This window comes from Mustela nivalis, assembly GCF_964662115.1.
Source record: "Mustela nivalis genome assembly, chromosome: 4".
Classification (NCBI taxonomy): domain Eukaryota; kingdom Metazoa; phylum Chordata; class Mammalia; order Carnivora; family Mustelidae; genus Mustela; species Mustela nivalis.
The window spans coordinates 61,408,515-61,432,768 of NC_139023.1; the positions used below are offsets into that span (position 1 = coordinate 61,408,515).

The 24,254-nt window shown below is 47.3% G+C and overlaps 1 protein-coding gene across 13 annotated transcripts in view; it reads left to right on the plus strand.

Annotated features, from left to right (window-relative positions):
* The window catches only part of SLC2A9 (solute carrier family 2 member 9), a 223,187-nt gene that overhangs the window by 180,644 nt on the left and 18,289 nt on the right, over nt 1–24,254 (plus strand). For all 13 annotated transcript variants that reach the window (XM_082728528.1, XM_082728535.1, XM_082728532.1 and 10 more), the window contains one exon: nt 341–416. In XM_082728528.1, coding sequence (XP_082584654.1) covers nt 341–416 — 76 coding nt within the window. The remainder of the gene's footprint in view (nt 1–340; nt 417–24,254) is intronic.

Genomic DNA, 24,254 nt, shown 5'->3' on the forward strand with positions numbered 1-24,254 from the left:
TGTTTAAATGTGATTAATGCCTGTAAAACTTCTCATATTGCCTGCTTCAGGCAAAGCTCAGTGTAAGTTACTTGTTTATTTACCACCTGCTGTATGCTGCAGACACTGCTAAACTCGAGAGAGGCATCATCTTCTTTCACCTCCCATCTGTAAAACGGGCAGATAGAAGGGCGTGGGGGTTGTCCTTATCCCCATTTTATGGACACTGAAACCAGGGCTCAGGTGTGTGAAGTGACCTGCCCCAGGTCATGCAAATGGATCGAGGAGGTGCGGAGGTGAGAACCCAGGTCCTCTCTGCCCCGCGGCCTCCTCCCCTGCCCACACTCCTGCTCTCTCTCAGGACCACGCTCCCGGGATCCCGTACCTGAGTATCATCTGCATCTTGGCCATCATCGCCTCCTTCTGCAGTGGGCCAGGTAAGGCACGCCTCCTTCCTCTCCGGCACTGCTGAGCTGGGGTGTTCTCATCATACCCATGGGAGCTTGGGGCCCAGGAGGGGCAAGGCCTGGCCGGGAATGGAGGGGGAAAGAGAGTCCCCTCCCTGTTGAAATGCAGCGGTGGCCTTCTTTTCCATCCCACGGATATTAGGTAACAGACTTACCCAGAGTTGGGCAGCTGATAACACAGAGCAACCTCACAGCTACAGTTAACAGTTGCAGGGGCTCTGAGCCAGATGCTCTAGCTTGGGATGAATGGAGGATACTCAAGTTAGCAGTCTGTGCACACAGAGACGTGACCATTAAGCGTGGAAGGTGTTTATGATAATAATGATGATAATAGTAATGTCTGAGGTATACTGATCACCGGATATGTGCTCGCTGTGGCCAAGTACTTGGTGTGCATTATTAACTCATTTGAGGCTTGTGACAGCTCTAGAGAAGGCAGTGGGGATGGGAGCGGTGTGCATGGAGGGAGTTGTGGTGGGATCACCATCTGACTCCCAGGGCCCTGATCACCACCTTCTACGGTGGCTGTACGAGGAGTCTGGAGTGTTCTGAGCCTCACTTTCCCCAGGACTCGCTTCCAGCCCCAGCTTTGCCATTTCCCTAGTGGGAAAGTCCTCTCCTCTACTGGGGCCTCAGTTTCCCTGGCTCTGTGTCTGTGTCCCATGAGACAGGGGTCCCCCTCAGCTGGGACTGAGAAGGGTGTCAGGGCAGGTCTGACACTCACACACATCTGTCTGGCAGGTGTTGCTGTGGTTATTTCTGTTTTTGTGTGGATGAAAACAACACTACACTTCTATCAGAACACGTAGAACTGAATTTCTCTTTCTCCCTTTGTGCTGCTACTTTTCATGGGCCATCATGTCCCACATCCTGCCACATCTATGATGGATGAACCACATCCGTCCTGATTCAGGATGGCGAGCTGTTACAGTGAGATGGCAGAATGCACTGCGAAGTGAGGGGCAGGCATTACGCACACACACGTGTGCACACAGACACACACACTATGGGGTGATGGTAATTGGAGGGTGAGGAAGACGGAGGCACCCTCCCAGTGGGGCAGTGCACCAACAAGAGGACCAACAAGGGCACATGTAAACGAGTTCAGACCTATGGTGCCCCATCACCCCTTCTGTGGGCAGCGTTCACGTGGGAACCCCTGCAGGCAGTCAGCCAGAGGCCCCAGGTTAGGCCTCTGCACGCTGGGGAGCAAACCAGAAGGGCAACCTCTGCTCCCGCAGGGCTTACAGGCTGATGTAGACATCCCACTTGAGACATCAGGCCCTGGAGGTCCTCTCCAGACCTCTTAATCTGAAATCAGCACCCGCACGTGTATGCACGTGCAAGTACAGGCCCTGAACGCTCACATGCACACGTGCACACACACACACACACACGCACACACAGCCACACGTACTCGCTGTCACGTCATCCTGCTTTACTTGCTTCGTCCCACCCTCCCTGGCTCATCTGTTTCCCGTATATCCTCATTTACTTAATGCACGGATTGGCAAACTTTTTCTGTGAAGGTCCAGATATGAATATTTTTACAGGCTGCACAGTCTCCGTCACAGCTACACACCTCTGCAATGGGGGGGCGGCAAGCAAAGCCATAGACAATGTGCATTCCTGCCAGAAATCCCTCTGTCACCAGACTGTTTCAGTCAATGGGGAGCTCACTACCTCACAAAAGTGACAGGGTCTGTAGTCCAGCAAACTTCAGCATGTGGGCCAAATCTGGTCGAGAGCTTGTTTCATATGACCCCTGAGCAAAGAATTAGTTTTCTTATAAATTTTAAAAGAGAAAGTGTGGAGCACCCAGGTGGCTCAGTCGGTTAAGCTTCCGACTCTTGGTTTTAGCTCATGTCATAATCTCAGAGTCATGAGCTTGAGCCCCAAGTGGGGGTCCATGCTGAATGGGGAGTCGGCTTGAGATTCTCTCTCTCCCTCCCTGTGCCCCTCTCCCCCCACCACTCACTCACTCTCTCAAATAAATAAATAAATCTTTAAAGAAAAGAAAAAGTTGAACATTTACATTTTAAAGAGGAAAAGAGAAGGATATGGCAGAGAGTACATGTGGTTGCCTACAAATGCTCATGTATTTTCTATTTGACTTTCTGTAGACAGTCTGCCAACCCCAGCTAGAGGCCCTCCATTCTGACATTTGGAAGGTAGCCTGCAGGTAGGGAAGGATGGACTTCCACATGATGGGAGCAGCCAGCAAAAACACCAGAGTGATAAAGAAGTTCATGTCAAAGGAACCCAGGTTCTGTGTTTTCTAACACACCCATGTGGTTCCAGGGTGCAGTCAGATTTCAGAATGCTGGGCTAGAGCACTGGTTTTCAACCTGGCTGAGTATGTTACAGTCACCGGTTTAGAGGACCACAGTGAACATTGAATGTCAGGCCTCACCTGACAGGCCGAACCAGACTGTGGGTTCTGGGTGGAGCCCGGAACCCCTGCCCAGAGCCTGGAGCAAGACTCCAAGTACAGAGGACAAGTCGAGATGCACTGGATGCCAACCCAGAGAGCCCGGGGCGTTCGTTGCACTGAGGATTTATGATTTTATCCTGAGCTCCAGAGAGATCTGTCAGGGGTTTCAAGCATAAACATCATGGAGCAGATGTACAATGGGAAGAGGGGATTGGGGAGGCAGATAGAAGGGGAGGGAACAAAGCAGAGGTAGAGGCACCGGCCAGGGCCTGACGGGTAATGCAGTCTACAGCAAACCACCAGGACAAGGGCGAGGGCATTGAGCCTGGGCACTGCTTCCCTGACAAGGAGCCCAGTGTGACCCTGGGACAAGAGCACGTCACAGAGGGGAAGCTCTCCACTTCATAGTGTGATATTGGTGCTTTCTGGGTCATCTTCTTCCATAACTGGGAAGAACAATGAGTGTTCATGTTGTAACTCAATGGACATTTTCTGTCTGCATCACAAGTAAGCGAAATTGGACTCATCCACAAACCCGAGGTGCTTTCCTGACCCAAACCACTAAGCTTTGCCTGGGGTTTTGTCCCAAGTCCTCGCTCCTCCTACGATGGTGTTGATTTTTCTCCCACTGTGGGCGAACACGTTTTCTTCTGATCACAGAACCTGCTGAGTCTCTGGCGGTTTAGATTCTAAGCTCTCCCTCAATTTCTGGGAGCCTCCCTAAAGGGAGGTCCCCCTGACCTCCCTAATCCCAGATCAGCGGGGGCCCTTTACCCTCTGCTCCCCAAACCCCGCTATGGTCCCCCAGCTGCCAAGCCTCACCCGCTAGGAGATTGCCAGGCTTTTAGAAACTTCTCTTGAATTCACATTGACAGTGCACAGCTTAAGCCCCAGGGAAATTACCTAAGGGAGGCTGCCTCTTGGGACGGGACATCATCTTAACTGGACCGGAAGGGGTAGATCCAAGGAGGAGCCATCCTGGGAAGGTGCAGCTCAGAAATGCTGATAGATAAGGCGCTGAGGGACTCCCTGTTTGAGGCTGCTCCCCACCCCACCTCCCCCACCCCCGGCAACATTAAGTAAAAAGGATCATCCTCCAAGGAAAGACATCAGGAGTTTGCCCGAGGCAGCTTCTGTGATGAGCAAACCAATTCAAGGAGGCTTGACAGGGAGTTGAAATGAGGTGAAGGGAAAGAGAGAAACAGGGCAGACAGTTTCCTGCTACATATTTTATCTGTGTGCATAACCCTGAGGCAGCGGCCACGACAGCTAATAAATGAGGCACTGTCATAAAAGAGCTTTATCTTTGAGGGAAAGGAGATGCCACCAAAGCGCTTCAGTTACAGTGTGAAAAAAATGACAACGTGGTGGCTCTGTGCCTGGCACCAACCCTGACACCAACTACCTTCCATGGAGGTTTCCATACTGGTGGGGAGGACAGACACACCACTGTCTACCCTGCAACATGGGGTGTGGTCACTGCTTGGAACACTCCAGAAGGCCAGAGACCCCCTGATGGGGACATACCGGGTGCCTAGTGGCTAGGAAAAGGGCTCTCCTATCTATCACGTTGATTTAATATGGAAAGACAATTATGGACTCTCATCTTAGAGAGAAACATAGATAGATAGATGATAGATAATTCATTCACCCATTTCACAAATAGTGAGGATGTACTTGGGGCAGGCGTCCTTCCAGGCATGGAGACACAGTAGGGAAACACACACACACACACACACAGGATCTGTCCTGGAGGGAACTTGCCTTAAGTAACAGACGTCAGGGTCCTACCGGGAGGACATGGCGCACTCAGAGCGGGGTAATTGGAGGAATGTTTGATAACAAGACAAGTTATCATGGTAAAGGCAGATTACAGGGAAATGTCAAAGATGTGATCATGTAGATGGTCTCAGCATATGGACACTAACTGCCGATGTCCACCCCTCCATCCGCTGGCCATGCAGGAACCATGCTACTGTAGCGGGGTGAATAGTGCGCACCCGCTGATTCGCATCTGCTCAGAACCTCAGAATGTGACCTCGTTTAGAAGTTAATCTTTGTAGCTGTCATTAGTTAAGGATCTCAAGAGGAAATCACCCAGGATTGAGGGTGGGCCCAAAAATCCAATGACTGGTGTCCTTATAAGATGAGGAGAAGGCATGTGGAGACACACAGAGGAGAAGGTGATGTGAAGACAGAGGCAGAGAGTTGAGTGACACAGGGACAATCACAGAGCACCAAGGCCTGCCAGCAACACCAGAAACTAAGAGAGCCTCGGGACAGCTCCTCCCTTGGGGCCTCCAAGAAAATGAGCCCTGTCTGCACCCTGACTTCTGCTTTGGCCTCCAGAACTGGCAGGAAAGGCCTTTCTGTTATTTCAAGTCATCAGGTTTGCAGTGATCTGTTCAACAGCCTTAGAAGCTAGCAGGGCACAGAGTTGGCAGGAAACTACTTCCTTACCCTGGCAGCTGTAGGTGCAGGGCCAGTGGCCATGGAAACGAGGGGCTTGCCTTGTCTGACACTTCATGGCAAATGGATGGGTGGCAGCTACTTGCCTTGTTCACGGGCAGGTTCTGCTTATTCAAAAAGACCAAGCAGAACTTTTTAAATGGATACATTCTGCTCAGCACTAGGTACTTTGCCTCATTCACCCTGGTCCTCACAGCACCCTACAAAGGAGACATCCTGTCCCCGACGAGGGCGCCTCCACTTCGGGGAGCCTGCCTGACCTTGACCTGGTGCACGGGCGGCCCGTCAGGATTTGCACCCACATCTCCCCAGGTCTGCAGTCTCATCTTCCCTGCTGTTCTCCCTCCTTCACTTTTGCCAGCACTTGGTTTTCCTACTTACCTCTTTCCCCCAGTCTAAGGCAGAGTTAATTAGCGAGCTTATCTCCAGAAACCTGAGTGAGAAGATGTGGCCGTGCTCTATGATTTGCTGCTATGTCCTCTCTGGAAAGGATCCTTCCCTCCAAAGCAATCCCAAGGAAATGCTGCTCTGAGAATGAATTTGGGGCCTCCAAAGTGTCAGCACATAAGCCTGGATTTTCAACAGAAACATGGAAAAATCTGGTCCTGGAGGCCCTGAAATGAGTGACAAGCCCCCGCTTCTAGGCTCTTCTGTCTTCCTGCTAGCTGTACCTGAGCAGTCCCTGGGAACCTGGCCGAAGAGGCTGACAACCGTGGCTCTGAGAGCCTGGCTCTCAGTGTGAGGGTCTTAGTTTCCTGTGGCTGCTGTCATGCAGGACCAGGAACAGGAGCCTGGAAGGGACGGAAATGCATTCTCCTGCAATCTGGAGAGCGAAGTTGGGCATCCAGGAGGGAGCAGAGCTGGCTTCTCCAGAAACCCTGGGAGACAGTCTTTTCCAGTCCTGTCTCCTGGCTTCTGGTGGCTGCCGGCTTCCTCCACTTGTGGCACTGTGGACCCACACTGATAACCCAGGGGAGATCACTCACTGAATCTTAAGGAATGAATAGAACACCGTTCTTCCGGACAAGTCAGGGTGAGGCAGAGCTGTGCTTGCTTCCTGCGGCTCCTGCTACAAAGGACCAGTAACTCAGAGGCTGAGAGCCACATGAGTTTCCTTTTCGGCTTCTCCAGATGTCCCAAGTCTGAAACCGCTTGCACGGACAAGGACAGTACCCTCTGTCTCAAGGGGATTTGCTTGCTGGCCTTATTTTCACTGAGAGACCACCCACACCCCAGATCTTCTGCTCCATCCTCGGTCCTCAGAGCAGCGCATGGCATCTTCTCTTGGTGCTGACCTCCTGCCTCCTTTGTATAAGGACCCTGTGGTTATACCAGATCCACCCTGCTTAGATAGGATGTTCCAGAATAACCTCCTTATCCCAATGTGCTTAATTTGATCACACCTGCTACGTCTGTTTTGTCATGCAGATTCCGGGGTTGTCCCTGTTTCTTTTATGAGGACAGCAGTCATCATGGCTAAGGGCCCACCCATCTGACCTCATTTTTCCTTAATCCCCTCTTTAAAGGCCCCATCTCTGAATACAGTCACATTCTGAGGTCCTCAAGGTTAGGACTTCAACATGAATTTTTTAGGAAGTGTCAAGAGGGGATGACACAATTCAGCCCATAACCTGATTCAAAGTAAAAAGCCTGGAACAAGAAGCCTCTGCAATTCAGACACCAATTCTACCTCTTACTAACGAGTGGCTTCAGGCAAACAGCTTAATCTCTCTAGGCTTCACCTGAAAATTAAAGATAACCATAGTACCTACCTTGTTGGGCCCTTCTAAGGCTTGAATCCACCTATTCATTCAAATAGTTACTGATGGAACCATGTGGCAGGCATTCTTGTAGGTGCTGGGGAGACAATAAAAACAAAAGAGACAAAAACACCTGTCACCGCAGAGCATTTGCTATAGTGGAGGGAGACATAAGACAATATGAAAAGTCATTAGTAAAGCATCCTGGATGGGATAAGCATGTGGTGAAAATCAGAGCAGGGAAGGTGGATGGGAGCCACCTCTGGGAAGGTATTGAATTTGAACTGGGGTTGTTAGAGAAGGCCTCGGTGGCAAGGCGACAGTTGAGTAAAGATGAGAAGGACTGGAGGGAACGAGGCATGCAGATAGCATGGAAGAGAACCCCAAGCAGATGGACAAGTCAATGCAAAGGCCCTGAGGCAGGAAAATGGCTGAACTGTTGCAAGAACAACAAGGAGACCAGTGAAGTCAGGGAGTGAGTAAAGGAAGAACGGCTAGAGATGGAATTGAACTGCGAGTGATGGGAGACAGGAAGCTCCAGGTCATGTGTTGCTCTGCAGACCATTTTAAGGACTTCCGGCTTTTCCTTTGAGAGAGATGGCAACCCTCTGGGGATTTGAGGCAGAGGAGTAACAGCTTCTAAGCTCTATTTTAAAAGGATGTTCTTTAAAAAAAAAAAAAAAAAAATCCTTAAAAGGATGTTCTTGACTGCTGTGTTAAAACAACCTGTAGGAAGCCAAGGGTAAAAGCTGAGAAACCAGTCAGAAGGTTCTTACAATCGTGCAGGCAAATGGTGGTGACCCCTTGGACCAGGCTGGCAGTGGTGGAAGTGATGAGAAATGATGGATTCCAAACACGGTAGTATTTGTAAGTTTTAATGGACTGAATGCATTGGCAGGTTGGATGTGGGATGTGGAGCAAGACTGGAGCAAGACCAGAGTGAAAAGACTCTAAGCATGGTGCTACTGTTAACTAAGGGGGCCAAAGGGACCAGATTGGGGTCAGTCTTAGACATGGTAGTGTAGACATGACCATTAGCCACTCCTGCACAGGTGAGCTGCCACATTAAAGTACAGGACCTGTCACAGGGGAGCTTGTCCAGAATCTGATGCCAAGATGTAGTTCAGATGAGGGATGTTTATCAGGGGTCCTCGCCCACTGAAGGGAGGAAGGGGGTGGGTGGAGAGAGAGGTTGGGCTGTGATGCGGGCCCAAGGACAGCTCAGCCAACACTGTAGGGAGTCTACAGTGGAAATGGCTGATCAGATAGGGCGTGCCATAGCCCAGGCCCTTCTACCCCACTGCCTACAATCACTGGAAATGGGCCACCCCAGGAAGGGTGTGTGCTGGGGTCAGTGGGTCTGACTGAGTTTCACCCTAACATGGCTGGAGACGTCTACCAAAAGCCCTCCTTCCCTGAAGTCTGATCAGAATAGTGTGACTCTATGCCTGTCGTGTCCACATCTCCTTATTTGCAATTCCAAAATTCAAAAGACTCATAAAAAACAATTATTATTCAATAGTTCAGCACCAAAACCTGATCTGAGCAGATGTGAGCCTCTTTATTGTCTTTTTGTTCTGCTCAGTGAGATGCATGATGATCCTTACCTTAAAGCTCTCTTTTTCCTCATGCAGTGGCAGGTCTGGTTTCTCCATCTTTCCCCCCTGGCTGCCCCTCCTTTGTCCTCTCACATTCTTGTCTTCTTCCTGTCCATGGATATTGGCACTCCCTGCTTCGGCCCTTGACCCATGCATTTCTCACTGCAGATGCTGTCCCAGGCTGATCTTTCCACAGAGAGTGTCCATGTCCACTCTTCTCTGGTGCCCCCATTCCTTCTCTCCACCTGCACTTCCCTCCCAAGTTTCAGACCCAGGTGTCTACTTCCCTACAGTTCAGCCCCACATAGACATGGTATAGGTTCCTAAAAACTGACCACGCCCAGTAAGAAATCATCATTTCCTCCCTAAATCTGCTTCTTCTCCTGTATCCACTTATTTCAATGTATGAAGGCACCAGTGACCTACTTGGTCTGTAGGTCATGCTAAACTCTCTATCCCTCTCACTCCCACACAGGCACTGGTTTTGACATGGGCTCAAACACCTCTGTTAGTGCTCAATAAGGAATCCAACAAATCTCAGCAAAGTATTGCAATTTAACAATTATCATCATCACCACTACCCCTCACCTTCATCACCACCATCATCATCACCATCATCACCATCACCACCACCACCCCATCACCATTATCACTATCACCATCACATCACCATCACCATCATCACACCATCATCACCATCGCCACCGTCATCACCATCACCATCATCACCATCACACCATTGTCACCAGCACCACCATCATCATCATCACCATCACACCATCACCATCATCACCATCACTGCCATCACCACCATCACCATCATCACCGCCATCACCACCATCATCACCATCATCACCCCACCATGTCATCATCACCATCACCATCATCATGAGCACCATGGTCACTGCATTATCATCACCAATACCATTTACTGACACTCATTATGGGCCAGGCACAGGGTTAAGTACATTATCCCCATTACCTCATTTAACAAGAAACTCAAATTAGTTGAGACAGAAAATGAGGCATTTCTGTTCACACCAGAAATGCATGTGGACTCGGAGTCTGCAGGCTGGGGTTGTCAGGGGAACAGACCTGAGAGAAACACCACTTCCACTTTAATTTCTTCTCTAACAGTGTTAATGACTGAACTCTTGTGGGGGCTGAGGGAATGGTATTAACCTTATTTAAATTTGCATTTTTCCAAGTGGGATATAATTACGTGATCATGATTCACTTCTATCATGTGTCAAAAACAACTGCAAAATGAAAAGTGGCCCACTGTGTTCATACACTGTACATCATTCAATCTTAAGGAGGCAAGATTCATGCTGATAAAAGTACTTGAAGGGTTTCCACTCAGCTTCCCATATTAGAGGCAAGATGGCCAGCATTTGTGGGGGTTCTTAGGCATCCAAAAGTTGACTGTTAAGGAGCAAAAAAAGGTGATGTTCCCCAGAGAGACTACATGAAGTGGGAAAGGACCTTGGCTCAGAGCCCCTTCCATTGGTTCATATCCCCACACAACCACCACTGTGGGCTTGGCCTTCTCACCCTCTCTTTTGTCAGTTTCTCCACATGTAAAATGGATCACAGATATCCTGAGGATGAAGTGGGTCAATGTGCAGGAAGCAAGTGGGGATGTGGCCTCATACAGACAACTAAAGGGAAAATCTTCCATGTAGAAGCAGTAACAAAGGCAAAAACCTGCCTGACAAGTTCCAGAACAGTGTTGCCTAATAGAAATATTATTCAAGACACGAAAGTGTTACTTAGATTTTTCTAGTAGCCACACTCAAAAAGTAAAAAAGGAACTGATAAAATTACTTTTGGTAATGTATTGTATTCAGCCCACATATCCAAAACTTCATCATTTCAGCTTGGAATCATTATATAAAATGTGTTAATAAGGTATTCTAAATTTCTTTTTTTTTTTTCCTTTTATAATCTCAGTCTTTGGAATTCGTGTATACTTTATACTTAACAGCACATTGCAGTTCAGACTGGCCACATGTCAGGCACTCAACAAACCTGTGAGGTGAGGGCTGCCATGTTCAGGCCATTCTGGAAAGAGCAAGGACGTGTTTGTGGTGGGACTGGCATGAACAGAGTAGAAGGGATGGGATGAAAAGTCAGAGAGTGGGAAGGAATTATGAGGTCCCACTAGGTCAGCTGTTGGCTCCCAGTGTCACTGGAAAGTGTAGGAGGGCCTGATCAGAGGTTGATGGGATCTGATTTCTATTTCCAATGTTCACTTTGACTGCTGTGGGTAATAGATTGGAGGACAGGGTCCTCAGAGACCTGCTCTGCAACAAGTCGTTCCAGAGTAATAGTACCAGTAGTGGTAGTCGTGGTGGTGGTAATCATAGTAATAGTAATCCAACAGAAACAACAATCACTTTCACATCTATCATATCACCCTGTTAGATCAATGTACCCATTTTACAGATAAGAAAACCAAGAGTCTGAGAGGAAGTAATTAGCCCCACATAGCATAGTTAGTGTCAGAGGAAGGCTTGGACCCCTTCCCCTGGGCCACAGTCCCTCCCACACTCCTGAAATGGCTGGCCAGAGGCAGGGGGGTCCTAGGAGAGGCACCCATCCCTGCTTCAGTTCTCTGCATTATGTCCCTTCATTCGGGAGCCATATGGTTTGAAATACTCTGTTTGCTAAGATGGCACATCATGGGCCCTGAGGCCAGATTCCTGCAAACCTGAGTTCCTACAGGAGTCTTGGGCTGTCTCATCAGTCCACTGGCAGATCTTCAAACACTACCAAACACGGAACCAGCTCTCACTCATTTCCTTCTTTTGTGTACTGGAAAGAGTGAGAAACTCATTCCTGCCACATGGCACTAAGAGAGAGGCATGGGCCTGGGGTCTGATCAGGCCACCCCTTCCAACTACCTGTGACACCCTCAGAAAGTCACTAGCTTCTCTAAGCTACATTTCCTTGCCTGAAAAATGAGACTAGCAGCCCCAATCTTGTTTAGTGAAAGGGCCAGTGCTTGGCACACAAAAGGGGTTTGGTGAATTTTAATTTCCTTTCTTGCCTCCCTCCCTTTATTGAGGCATATTTAAATGGATTCCGTAACAACACAAATTATAAATTCAGAGTCCTAGAAAGAACTGATAAATGGTCTGATAGAAATTTGGTTTTCACAAGCTCTCCAAGGTGATAAATACATGGTAAATTAATGATGCCATGACTTGATTTCCTGTAGAAAATTCTAGAACAGGGTTCCTCAACCTCAGCACTACGGGCACTGGAGTTGGATAATCCTTTGTGATGGAGGTCATCCTGGGCATGGTACAGTGTTGAGCAGCACCCTTGGCCTGTACTGCCCAGCTGCTGGTAGCACCTCCTCTTAGTTGTGACAACCAAAAATGTCCCTCGATGTGGCCACGTGTCACTTGGAGACAGAATGACCCCCAGTTATAACTACCATCATAACCTGGTATTGTGGAGTAAGTACAGGCTTCAGACTCAAACCAACCTAGCTCATCACCTGTTGCAAGTCAGCCTGTGTGTCTGAGTGTGAAAGTATGAGTGTGTGAGTGTTTGTTGTCACGTCTCTGCTTATTTCCTTGTGTCTAAATAGCAGTCTTTACTTGAGTGTCAGCTGTGTGTCATGTATTAACTCCTGTGAATCCCACCAGAAGCCTCTGTGATCATTACCCTTTTACAGGAGAGGAAACTGAGGCACAGAGAGAGAAGGGGTCATATAGGGTCCCACAGCCAGTTTCAGGCAAGCTGGTTTTCAAGTCTGAGCATTTCAGCTTCATGCCCTGTGTTCTTGTAAACCCTGCTCCATAGCTGTGAAATGCACATGAGGCAGTAGGACCTCCCTAGCACCACTAGAACCTGGCTGGGCACATAGTAAATTCTTGGTGAACAGTAGTCCCCCTCCTCACTTAGTCAGTTTCATCCAAGAAGATTCTTAGGATCCCACATTCCATGATTACATCACAAAGTATTTATATTGGAATAGGAAAGGAGCTTAAAATCTTCTAGTGATCTCTTGTGTTAGGGTAGGACACCTGCAGGGGTTTGATTCAGTAAGTGGGAAGAAGGAGGTACTTTAACAGCAGGGGAAGAATCAAACGCTCTTGTTCACATGCTCAGAAGAGGTAGGAGCTGGGTCTTCAAACCCATCTCATGTCTTTAAGCCGAGATCTTTCTGAAGCACCTTGTCTGTATGAATGGGGCATCTTTCAGACATCTGTATTAGATTCCTGTTGTTATAACAAATCATCCCAGACGTAGTGGATTACATCAGCACATGTATTTTCTTACAATTCTGAGTTCAGATGTCTAAATGGGTCGGCAGGGTTGTGTGCCTCCCTGAGGTTTCAGGGGGCGGGGGAGTTCATTCCCTGACTTCTCTAGCTTCTAGAGCCTTCTACCCTGCTTTCTGCATGGCCCCTCCTCCATCTTCACATTTCTGCTTCTGTACAAATCTCTTCCTCAGACTTTGACCCTCCTGCCTCTCTCTTTTAAAGACCTCATGATGACACTGAACAGTCCTGGTGATCCAGGATCTTTCCCATCCTAACATCCTTCACTTAATCCTATTGGCAAAGTCCCTTTGCCCTGTAAGGTGACGTTATGTACAGGTTCTGGGGGTTGGGACGTGGACTTCTTTGGAGGGAATGATTCTGTCACAGCCTCCTTCACACTTTAAGTTTGCATGAGAGGAAATAAGCACCAAGAATATGAAATGGGCTTTCCTCTATTTTATGCCTCCCATGGGCGTCTTGATGCAGTTGAGACTCCAGGCTTCACATTCACCCAGCAGTTCCCCCTGGCACTTTGCAGTTCTGAAGCTATGCTCAGGAGACATGAAAGTCTTTGCTACATCAAACAAGCCTCTGGCGAGAGAGCTGGTTCTGAGAGCTCATCAAGCCAGCCACGTGGAGGGCTGTTTCTCCCAAACAGTGGCAGCCACTAATGGGAGGTCTTACCCGCGGCCAAGTCTCCTCTATCAGACCCATTCAGGGAAGCGGGTCCATGCACGTGCACAGCCTTGCCCTGGGGTTCTCCATCTGTGCACCCAACGTCTTGATTTAAGCAATATGGAAGCAAATATAAAATCAGGCTTGTTAGAATTCTGTCTGAAAGGGGCCCACAGGGAGTCTCTTTATGAGGAAAATAATGCGTACTTGAGTGCCTGGATTTTGTCTGCATTGGCTATTTACAGTATATTTTTTGCTCTCTTACCAATTCTCTGTTATATCCCCAATTAATTCATTCAACAAAAGATTTCGAACACACACTAGGTGCCCGGTACTATGCTCTGTACTGAGGTTGCAGAACTAGAGTTAGAGATGTTTTCCTTCCATCTAGAGTTGAAAATCTAATTGAGAGGACAGACACTCAAACTGATGGTTATAGATCAGCCTGGGAAGTGTAAACATAATGAGTTTGACTGGCAAGTCTAAAAGGGAGGAGTTGGAAAGGTAAGGTGGATAGGTAAGTGCATTCTTAGTACTTAGTACATAGTAAAAAAAAAAAAAAAAAAAATATATATATATATATATATATATATATATATATATATATATATATATATTTACCAAGCACTTCTTATGTTGATCAGGCTCCAGTGAATGGTGATCTCAAAGGGGTGGGGAAGGGGCCATCTCAGACCACAGGCTGTCCCCCAACAAATGTATATTTATAGAACCCTGACCAGTGAACGAATAAATACTTTAAAATGAGCGACAAATGCTAAGAAGGAGTAAGCAGAATAAGGGACCGGAGTCAGGGAAGGAACAGCAGCTTTAGTGAGGGTGAATAGGAAGGTCCTCTGTGAGAAGACAGCACTGGAGGCAAGATGCTAAGAAGGGAGCATACCTCTGAGGATCAGGACAAGAATGTGCAAAGGTCCTAAGGCAGGAACTTACTTGGAAGGGTCAAAGAAAGCTGGAGTGTTGATAGCAAGGAAAGGAGATGAAGGTAGAGAGATAGCAGAGGCCCAAGAACAAAGGAGTTCACAGCTCCACTGAAGAGTTGGGATTTTCTCTTCTCTTTTCTTTTTTCATTAAAATATAATTAACCACAGTGTCCTATTAGTTTTGGGTGTACATCATTATGATCTAATAATTCTGTGCATTACTCAGTACTCATGAAGATAAGTGTACCCATCATCCCCACCCCCTACCCACCCACCTTCTGGCAACCACCAGTTTGTTCTCTGTGTTTTAGAGTCTGTTTGTTTGTTAGACATGTCTCTTTTTATTATTTTCTTTATCTGTTTTGGTTCATAAGTTCCACATATGAGTGAAATCATATGGTATTTGTCTTTCTCTGACTTATTTTGTTTAGCATTATACTCTCCAGGTCCATCTATGTCATTGCCAATGGCAAGATTTCCTTCTTTTTATAGCTGAGTAGTATTCCATTGTCTATATATACACCTGCTCTTCTGTATACATTCATTTGTCAATGGACATTTGAGCTGCTTCCATATCTTGGCTATTTTAAATAATGTGATAAGTATTAGCGGTACACCATCCCTTGGACTAGTGTTTTTGTTTTCTTTGGGTAAATGCCCAGTAGAGCAATTGTTGGATCATATGGTAGTTCTACTTTTAATTTTTTGAGGACCCTCCACCCTGTTTTCCACAGTGGTTCCAAAATTTGCAATTTACCAACAGTGCACAGGTGTTCCTTTCTATCCACATCCTTGCCAACACCTTTTATTTCTTGTCTTTTTGATACTGGCCATTCTGACAGGTGCAAGGTAGTATTCTTGGTTTTGATTTGCATTTTCCTGGTGATGAGTGATGTTGATCATCTTTTCATGTGTCTGTTGGCCATCTATAATAGTCTTTGGAAAAATGTATAGTCAGGTGCTCTGTCCATTTTTAAATTAGATTGCTTGTTTTTCTGATGTTGAGTTGTATATGTTCTTTATATATTTTGGATATTAACCCCTTATCAGATATATCATTTGAAAATATCTTCTCTCCTTCTGTAGATTGTCTTTTTGTTTTGTTGATGGTTATCTTCACTGTGTAGAAGCAGTGTTTTTTTTTTTTTGGTTTTTTTTTTTGTTTTTTTTTTTTTTGGTGTAGTCCCAATAGCTTCATTTTGCTTTTTTTTCCCCTTGCTGTAGGAAACATATCTAGAAAAATGTTTCTACAGCAGATGTTAGAGAAATTACTGCTTATGTTCTCTAGGAATTTTTTGGTTTCAAGTCTCACATTTAGGTCTGGGAAGCTGAGGGGATGCTTTAAGCTTCTCACAGTGCACCTGCCAGCCTCAGAGGAGGTCCCAAAAGCTAGGGCTTCAGAGGAGATCAGATTCAGACTTGAGCTCTTTCTTTCTCAAAGGAATGAGTTCCCTGTCACTTGAGGTGTACAAGGAAGCTTGTTGGTAGGATTCCATGGAAGAAAGCCAGGTTGACTGGGAGTCCAACCCTCGCTGGAAGGGCAAAGCCCAAGAAGGGACAACATGATTCCTCACGAGGCAAAATGAACAAGAGGTCTGAAGCCAGATTCCAAGTCAGTCCTGCCTAGGAAACAGAGGTTTCCAGTTCCTCTTTCCCTGTTTCTCACCGACTCATTTGTCTGATGGCTCAGTCATTTGCCCATTTCTAGATATTTGCTCATGCGCTGGTTCACTCATCATAACCCATTCACAGAACACTGCCTCCTGAAGCCCTCTTTCCTGGGCCTGTCAGTTCAGTGCTCTGAGATCCCTGGGGATGACAGGCAGCATCCCTCAGTGTACCGGGGCTGTCAGCCTGGCAGGCAAGGGACAGCTAGTGATGTGCAGTGAATCCAAAAGGTAAGGTGGAGTTTTTCAGGCATACAGGGGGAGAAGGGGAATAAGGGCAGGGGCTCCGCACAGAGAAGACCACCGTGTACAAGCCAGCTTGTCAAGAGCAGCAGGTTCCCCCTCCTCTGCTGCTGTCTGAGCCACCCTGGCCCTTTCCCAGAAAGTCTGGAACTTCATGGGGCAAGAGGAACCCAGGCTGTGGGAGTGGGCTGGCCAGACAGCTGTGGGCCAGTTTGCAGGAAGGTTTCTGCTCCCCACCCTCCCTCCAGAGCCAGGCTGAGCCAAGCCGTGCAGAGACCTGCATGTCTACAGCCAAACAGGGGCAAGTGCGGCTGGGTGTGCTGGTTCCGGGGGGGAGCTTTTAGTTCAGGCTTAATGTCTGCCATAGCAACAGGAGCTGAGGGCAGCGAAGACTTGAGGAAGATACCTGGAAAAGAAAACTAAGCTCACCCCACTATTCAGAGTAACTCCCAAGAAAAGGCAGGAAAAGGAGCATTGCCTGATGAGCTTGCACGTGCACAGAGTACTTAAACTTGACCACATGTCACGTATTCCCGCATTCTCCTGGTCCCGTTTCAATCATCTGCATGTGGGCTTCCTTCTCCGCACTCCCTTACTCAGCCTCAAAGCCGACATGGCAAGAAGACCAGGCCTCTCACCCCATCTCTGCTGTATTAGGTGAAGGACCTTGGGCAAGTTACCTCACCTTTCTGTGCCTTGGTTTCTTGGTCTGTAAATTGGGAATAACATTACTTGCCTGGAAAGAGTTTTAGGCACATGAGCATTAATCACGATGACTACATAGATAGCCACACTGGCAGGGTTCAGCATGGTGGAAGAAGGGGTGCTGGGGGGGGGATTAGTTTTTTTAAGATGTTCTCCTGGACTGAGAGGATTTCATGGGGAGCAGTAGATGTGGGTCCAGATCCCATCTCTGCCACTGCCTTACCAGCTGTGGGACCTTAGCCAAGAGTTTTTACCTTGGGCCTCGATTTTCTTACCAGTAGTTTGCTCAGATTCTACATGATATCCAGAGTGCCATTGTCAATGGCACCCATTGACTCTGAAGATGTCTGGGTTTAAAAAGCAAATCAAGGGTTCTTCCCACCCATCAATAAAGTGGGCCTGACAGTACATCCTCAGGGGGCTTCTGGAAGGATGAACAAGGAGAATGCAAAGGAAAACTCATGATAAGCCTGAAAATGCCCAATCAGCCACCTCATGCCACTATCGGCCCACCCATAGTCTCATTCATGGAGACATCAGTCTGCTAGCCAAAAAGAAGTAGCAGTGTACATTCTACCACAGTCATGAAGACATTTCACAGCATGCAGAAGTTGTTGGAAACTTCCTTTATCCTTCTCTGTTGATCTCAGCACTGCTAATGTATTGAGCTGCCCACAAAGGTCACCTCCTGCACACTGCAAGCCCCAAAGTCCCCCCACATTTGAAGCTCAGTGCTTCCCCATCTCTTCTCCTCCTGCCCAATCATTCCCTAGGGAGATCAACTCGATCTCTTGGAAGTAGGGTACAGCTTGAAATCTTCTCTTACTCACTTCTACACCATCAACCCTTCCAGCAATCAGGAAATAATCAAGTTGAGATACCACTGGGGTGGCCAGTCGGCCCTAGGGGTTCCTGAGACCAGATGTTCTTCTTTCAAAGCCGGGACAAGTTGGTCACCCCAGATGCCCAGGAGTCTCAATGAAAAGTTGGTAGAGTTCAGAAAAGGGCAGGCTGGTGTGGGCCTCAGTCTCTGGCAGAGCAGGACTTTGAAAAACTAGAATGGATTTCTCTAGAAAGAGACCCTCACACAAGGATTCAAGGAAAGCAGCGTACTTGGGGGTTGATCCCAGGAGGCACCTGGAGGGGAGTAGACATGTAAGTTGGGGAAGGAAAGGCAGATCAAGGAAGGGGCTTTACAGATCAAGCCACTTCCACATGCAAGCAGAACAGAATCCAGCCAGGGAATTCTGAACAACTGTAGGAAGTATGAGAGTCACTCTGATCCCAAAGACATATTTACAAGTCCTTCTGGCCTGGGAAGGGAGAGGTGTCAACTCTCCAGCCCTGCAACTCAGGTGGAAAGGCAGACCAACACCTCTCTGGAGATGCTGGGGCAAGCACTGAGATGTAGAAAGCCGATGGGGAAAAAGGGACCATCACCCACATCTGCTTGGCATTCGAAGTATTGAACCAGAGAACACCATGCACCCACAGGATCTGAAATCCCATGTAGCCCTAGGACCGCAGCTCCTTCAGAGCTGTAGACCCAGGGCCCAGAACAGCACTAGCTCCCTGTACAGCACCAGACCCCCACAGGAACTCAGGAATTTGTGTTCACTGAATGAATAAACAAACCAGTCCATTCCGCAGCTGGGAAAACTAAGACCCAGGCTGAGAGTGGTCTTGCCTCCAGTTACACGTGTCCCCAAGGTCCTGGCCCTTATTCCAGGCTGCCTTACAAGTGCAGGACCCATAACAAAGACTCTGCCTTAGCCACTCACGCACACTTGTCTGTCTCAACACCCCCTAGCCCATGCAAACAAGGAGAAGGGTTCAAGCTTAAAGCATGCTCACGGAGAACTTACCACCAAGCCCTCTGCCCTCCGTGGCACTGGAGTAGAAGCTCCTGATCACACTTAGTAACAGATCATCAGAGTGTGGTTAGCCCAGCCAACAGAACACTTCACTGTGGGTTTTTCTTGATAGATTTCAGTTGTCTTCTCTGACCTGCTAATTAGCTATCATCACTCATTACAATGTGGCAGCTTCCCATTTTTAATTAGAATTAGTTAATTTAATTAATTAATTTAATTAGAATTAGAGTCAGTTTCATGTGGCCCATTTGCCTCTAAGACTCTTCAGGAACATCCTCTCTTCTAGAAACTCCAGATGTTCAAACTTAAGAATTTGACTTAAATATCTGGTTAGAGAAACTCTATTAGAATAAAGTCTCTGTGATAACTGGAATTCAAGAGGGGACTCGTTTCATGTTTCAGTGGAGTGGAATTTGGGAAGGAATTTAATGGTGTCGCATGATTGATCTCATGCAAATGCAAGGTAGAATCACAGAAGGCAGCCATTAATAAGACTGAGAGGCACTAAGTGCTTTATCACAAACATTTTCCCAGCCTTTTCTCACGTTCTTAGCTATAGTCTCCCAACCAGTGTCCCTGTCCACCTTCACTCTCCCTCTGCAACCCCAGCTCCACTCTGTACCAGGGACCATTCTCCAGTATGCAGTCTGATCGGCCTCCCTCCTGCTAAAACCTCGTGCCTACAAACCTCTGACCCCTCAGCAGACGTCCGGGGATCCCCCAGCTCTGTATAGTCCTGTGTGGATATGCCTCTGTCATTCCGAGAGAGACACCCTCCAAATCCACTCCCATGTTCTTCCCTTCCCCCAGCCGGTTCCTTGACTATGTAATGAATTTTTGCTCTCCCTTAAAAGACCAGTTAAGGATCATTATTTCCTATTTCTTCATTCATTCATCCATCCAACAAACATCTATTAAGGGACACAATTTGCTGTGGGGAAAGTGACAGTGAGCAAAAGAACACACTACCTACCCCCAAAGAGCATGATAAACAAGCAAAATAAATAAAGAAATAAAAAGACAAGGAAGGCTAGTGTCCATGGAAGGCATAGGTGGGGGTAAAGGGACCTCTTCCTTCTATCTAATGAGACACATTCCACTCTCTTTCCCTACTCCTGGAGAAGCCTCCCTTTCGTTTCTTTAGCGGACACACTCCCTGTGGGAGAGACCACGGGCTTGGGTCTGGTTACCTGAGCTGGGCTGCAGTTAGACTAGCAGGAAGGGAAGAAAGGTGTCATAGCTTATATGTCATGTATTGAGGGCCAAGCCCATGCTGAGTAAGCTGTCCCTGTGCTGTGTGCCCTGAAGTCCCTCTGACCCCGGGCGCATTTCCAGCAACAGGCACCATCTGAGTGTGAGGGGAGTGAGGCATTCCCAGGAAGAACAGTGCTCACAGCAGACAGGCTCATTGGGAAGGCTGAAACAGGGAGTCTCATTTCTCTCTGGCCTCCGTCTGCCCCTGTGGAAGGTAGGGCTGGGGTTGGACAGTTGAAGTCCGATTTTGCAGCATCTCTGAATGCAAAAGGAGCAAACTGTTTTTCTTCCTCAGTTCAGACCACTGACTCCTGATGACTTGTAATTCTTCTTTGTCTAAGATCAGCAGTGTCTGAGACCGTCTCCCTGTGGAGTTTATCACTCCTTTTCTACAATAATTTAAAACCCCACAGAGGGCAAGCTTTTCAAAACTCTGGCACGTAGTCAGTACTCAGCAAGCATCTGCGTGATTGCATGACGGGAAGAAGAACAGCCATAACAGTTGATAGCACTGAGCCTTTACAACATGTTCAACACAGTGTTTAAGGACTCTGGTTTGATCCCCAAAACAATGCTAAGAGGTAGGAGCTATCTTCATTTTACACATGAGAAAATGGAGAGCCATCCATATGACTTGTCTGTGGTCACACAGGTTGTAAGTGAAGAGTTTCTCGGACTCCAAAGCCAGTGTTCCCGGCCACCAGCATGGCCACCTCAGTGTGTGTGCCATGTGCCAAGTGGGTGCTACCGCCGGCTTTACTGAGAGGCTAAGTAGCTCATCAAGTGCCCAGATTGTAAGAGGGGAAACCAAGGCTTGCAGAAAGCCCAAAGCCTCTCACCTTATTGGCCACGGAGCCAGAAGTGCCCACTGAAATTCAGAACGGGACGAGCCTCTGCAAGGTTGTCCTGGGGGAGCATCCCCACATCTCCCATCCTTCCCTGCCTGGGAAGCCTGCACCCAAAGAGGTGGGCACTCCCTCTGAGAGGTCAGACCTGCCCTTTCTCCATTTGGCTAAACAGGTGTCCTCCAAGGTGATGAGCTTCCCAAGCGAATAGCACCCCCCCTTCCAGCGCTTCTCCCCAGCTGTGTCTTCTGAGTGCTGATCTATTCCTGGTTGTCCTCATAAAACAAACCTGCCTGAAAGAGTGCATTTGCCCTTCCTCTGGTATCTTCTGGAGACTGGGCAGGGGAGAGGGTTGTTGATCTGGATTAGAAGCTCTTGGTGATAGCTTGTGTGGCCTTCAGCACCTCTTTCTGCTTCTCTGTGGCCTCAATTCTCTCACCTGTCAAATGGGTATTAGAATTCCTGTCTCCTATGGTAGTTATGTGAACTAGTCATGTAGACTAGTAGATTCTGAAAATGCCCAGCACAGGGCTTGGAACGTAAATGTGAGTGAAAATGGACAGATGAACAGCCAAAAAAAGACGAAGTCTAGTGAGGTAAACACAGCAGAATATCCATGAAGAATTTTCAAAATTATTATATTAAATTGAAAAAAATTTAAAGGTATTTTTTAAACTGGTGCTTGGGGGGAGATATGTTTAAAGGATTAAGTAGCATATGGGCACACCTGTGGAGATTATTAAGGGGATTTAAAAGCCCTTATTAAAGGACTTTTAAAGTTAATGGTAATGGCTCCATTAAAAGAATATAATAATATGAATTATAGAGAAGTTTGGACAGTTGCCCTTTATTTCTTTTATATGAAAATGAATTACGATTTGATATTTTAGTAGATACCTGGCAAGAGCTAGAAAACAGAGATGGGGGGTAGGCAGGGGGGAAGGGAAGGCTGACAGCCACGTGCAGGGAAACTGTCAGAAGCAGAAATGACAGCTGCTGCTGGAGTACCACAGACGCACATTGCTAAACAGGTTCCTTTTGGTCCTCAAAACGCCAGACAGGTAGAGACTATGGCCGTCTTCATTCTGAGATGGGTTTTCCACAGTTTCCTGAGGGTCCCCTCAGGTTGGGACCCCTCAGGTCCCCAACTGAGGTTGGATTCAGTTCTGGCAGCCCATGGAGGTAATTTGCTGCTTACCCACCCTCTCTGCTCGTCCTTCAGTTGCCCACATGCTTACCAGCATTTCCTAGGATCGACTCACACACAAACTACATGTCGAAATCTGCTTCTGGGGGAAGCCAAAATAAGATAGCCAAATAAAATAACAAGGAAGAACTGAATAAGATAGCAAGGTCTATTGGCCAAGAGATGTAATCACTTGGGGCTGACTTGCGAAGTCTAAGCTACACCACGCTACTAGCCAAAAGTGTGAGTCCTCGCTGGTTACAGAGTGGAAGCAGTAGCATGAAGGCACAGTCATCTTTTTATTCTTTTGAGCTGGGAGGTGCAGTAGAAAGAAGTCAGGACTTTGGGGTGCCCAAAATCCTGGCTTAGTTGGTTGAGTGTCCGACTCTTGATTTTAGCTTTGGTCCTGGTTGGAGGATCAAGATCCATGTTGGGCTCCACACTCAGCAGAGAGTCTGTGTATGTTTCTCTCTTCTTCTGTCCCTACCCCCTGCTTTCTTTCTCTCTCTCTCTCTCTCTCTCTCTCTCTCTAATAAATAAAGGGGCACATAGGTGGCTCAGTCCGTTAAGTGTCTGACTTCAGCTCTAGTCATGATTTCAGGGTCCTGGGATCAAGCCCCGAGTCAAGCTCAGTTCTCAGCTGGGAGTTGCATGTTCTCTACCCCCACCAAACCCCGTTTGTGCTTGGTCTCTCTCTTTCTCTCTCTTCCTCTCAAATAAATAAAAGAAGCAAATCTTTTTTTAAAAAAATTTTTTTAATTAAGAGAATGCAGGATTTCGAGTCTGAAGATCCACCTCTGTGTCCTGACTCTTGTGGGGCAGCCTGACCTGGTGGAGACCAAAGGTACAGGTAGTGAAAGGATTCACTCATGGTAGAGCAGAAGAGAGAGATTATTGAAAGCACCACAGGGAGCAGTGGACAAGACAGCAGAGGAGAAACTGACTGCCACATGAGGTGGTGGAAGCCATAGCATTGGGGCCAATGAGGAGCTATGGGAATGTGTGGAATTTTCCTTTTTGGTACCTGTGCCCAGTTGTAAGTATCCTGTTAGTCAGCTAGGGCCTGTGGCTGTTTCAAGGTCAGTGGCTTAGTGCACCTGTTTGCATTCAGCCCAGGGGTCACTGTGGGCCCTTGCCCCTTGATCGGGTTTCCATTGCTCAAGCCTGTTGCTTGAAAGTAGACTTTATGTCTTCCACTTTCAAGTGATTCCAGTAACTTAAGCCCTTCATATTCTAGAGTCTCAGTTTCCTAATCTGTAGTCATAATTCATAACTCAGAGTTTGGTCATGAAGATCCAGTGAGATATGGCTTGCAAAATATTTTTGTAAACAGTAAGATCCACAAATAAAGGGCCCCAACCAGAGAATTTGGAAAAGAATTTGGAAAGATTTGTCAAAATCCTTTACAAGAAGGGATTTTTTTCCAACCGCTTTTTGAAGCACGTTATTTTAAGATGAGCCACAACTGCACATCTGCCACAAGAAATACCAATCCCTAACCTTTAGAAAACATGTCATCAGGGTACTTTAGGTAAATATGTCATGTATAGCCTTATTATAGAATCTTCCTCCCATAAATACCTAACAAAATGAGCTTTAAAAAAAAGTTAGGGACACCCAGGTGGCTCAGTCAGTTAAGTGTGTGCCTTTGGCTCAGGTCCTGATCTCAGTGTCCTGGGATCAAGTTCCACATCCATCAGGTTCTCTGCTCAGTGCGGAGTCTGCTTCTTCCTCTCCCTATGCCCCTCCCCCTGCTCGTGCTCTCTCTCTTGCTTTCTCTCTTGCGCACTCTCTCTCTCAAATAAATAAAATCTTTTAAAAAGTTTTTTTTAAAGGAAGAACCAAACAAATCTTTACTCAGGAAAAAAAAAATTGAC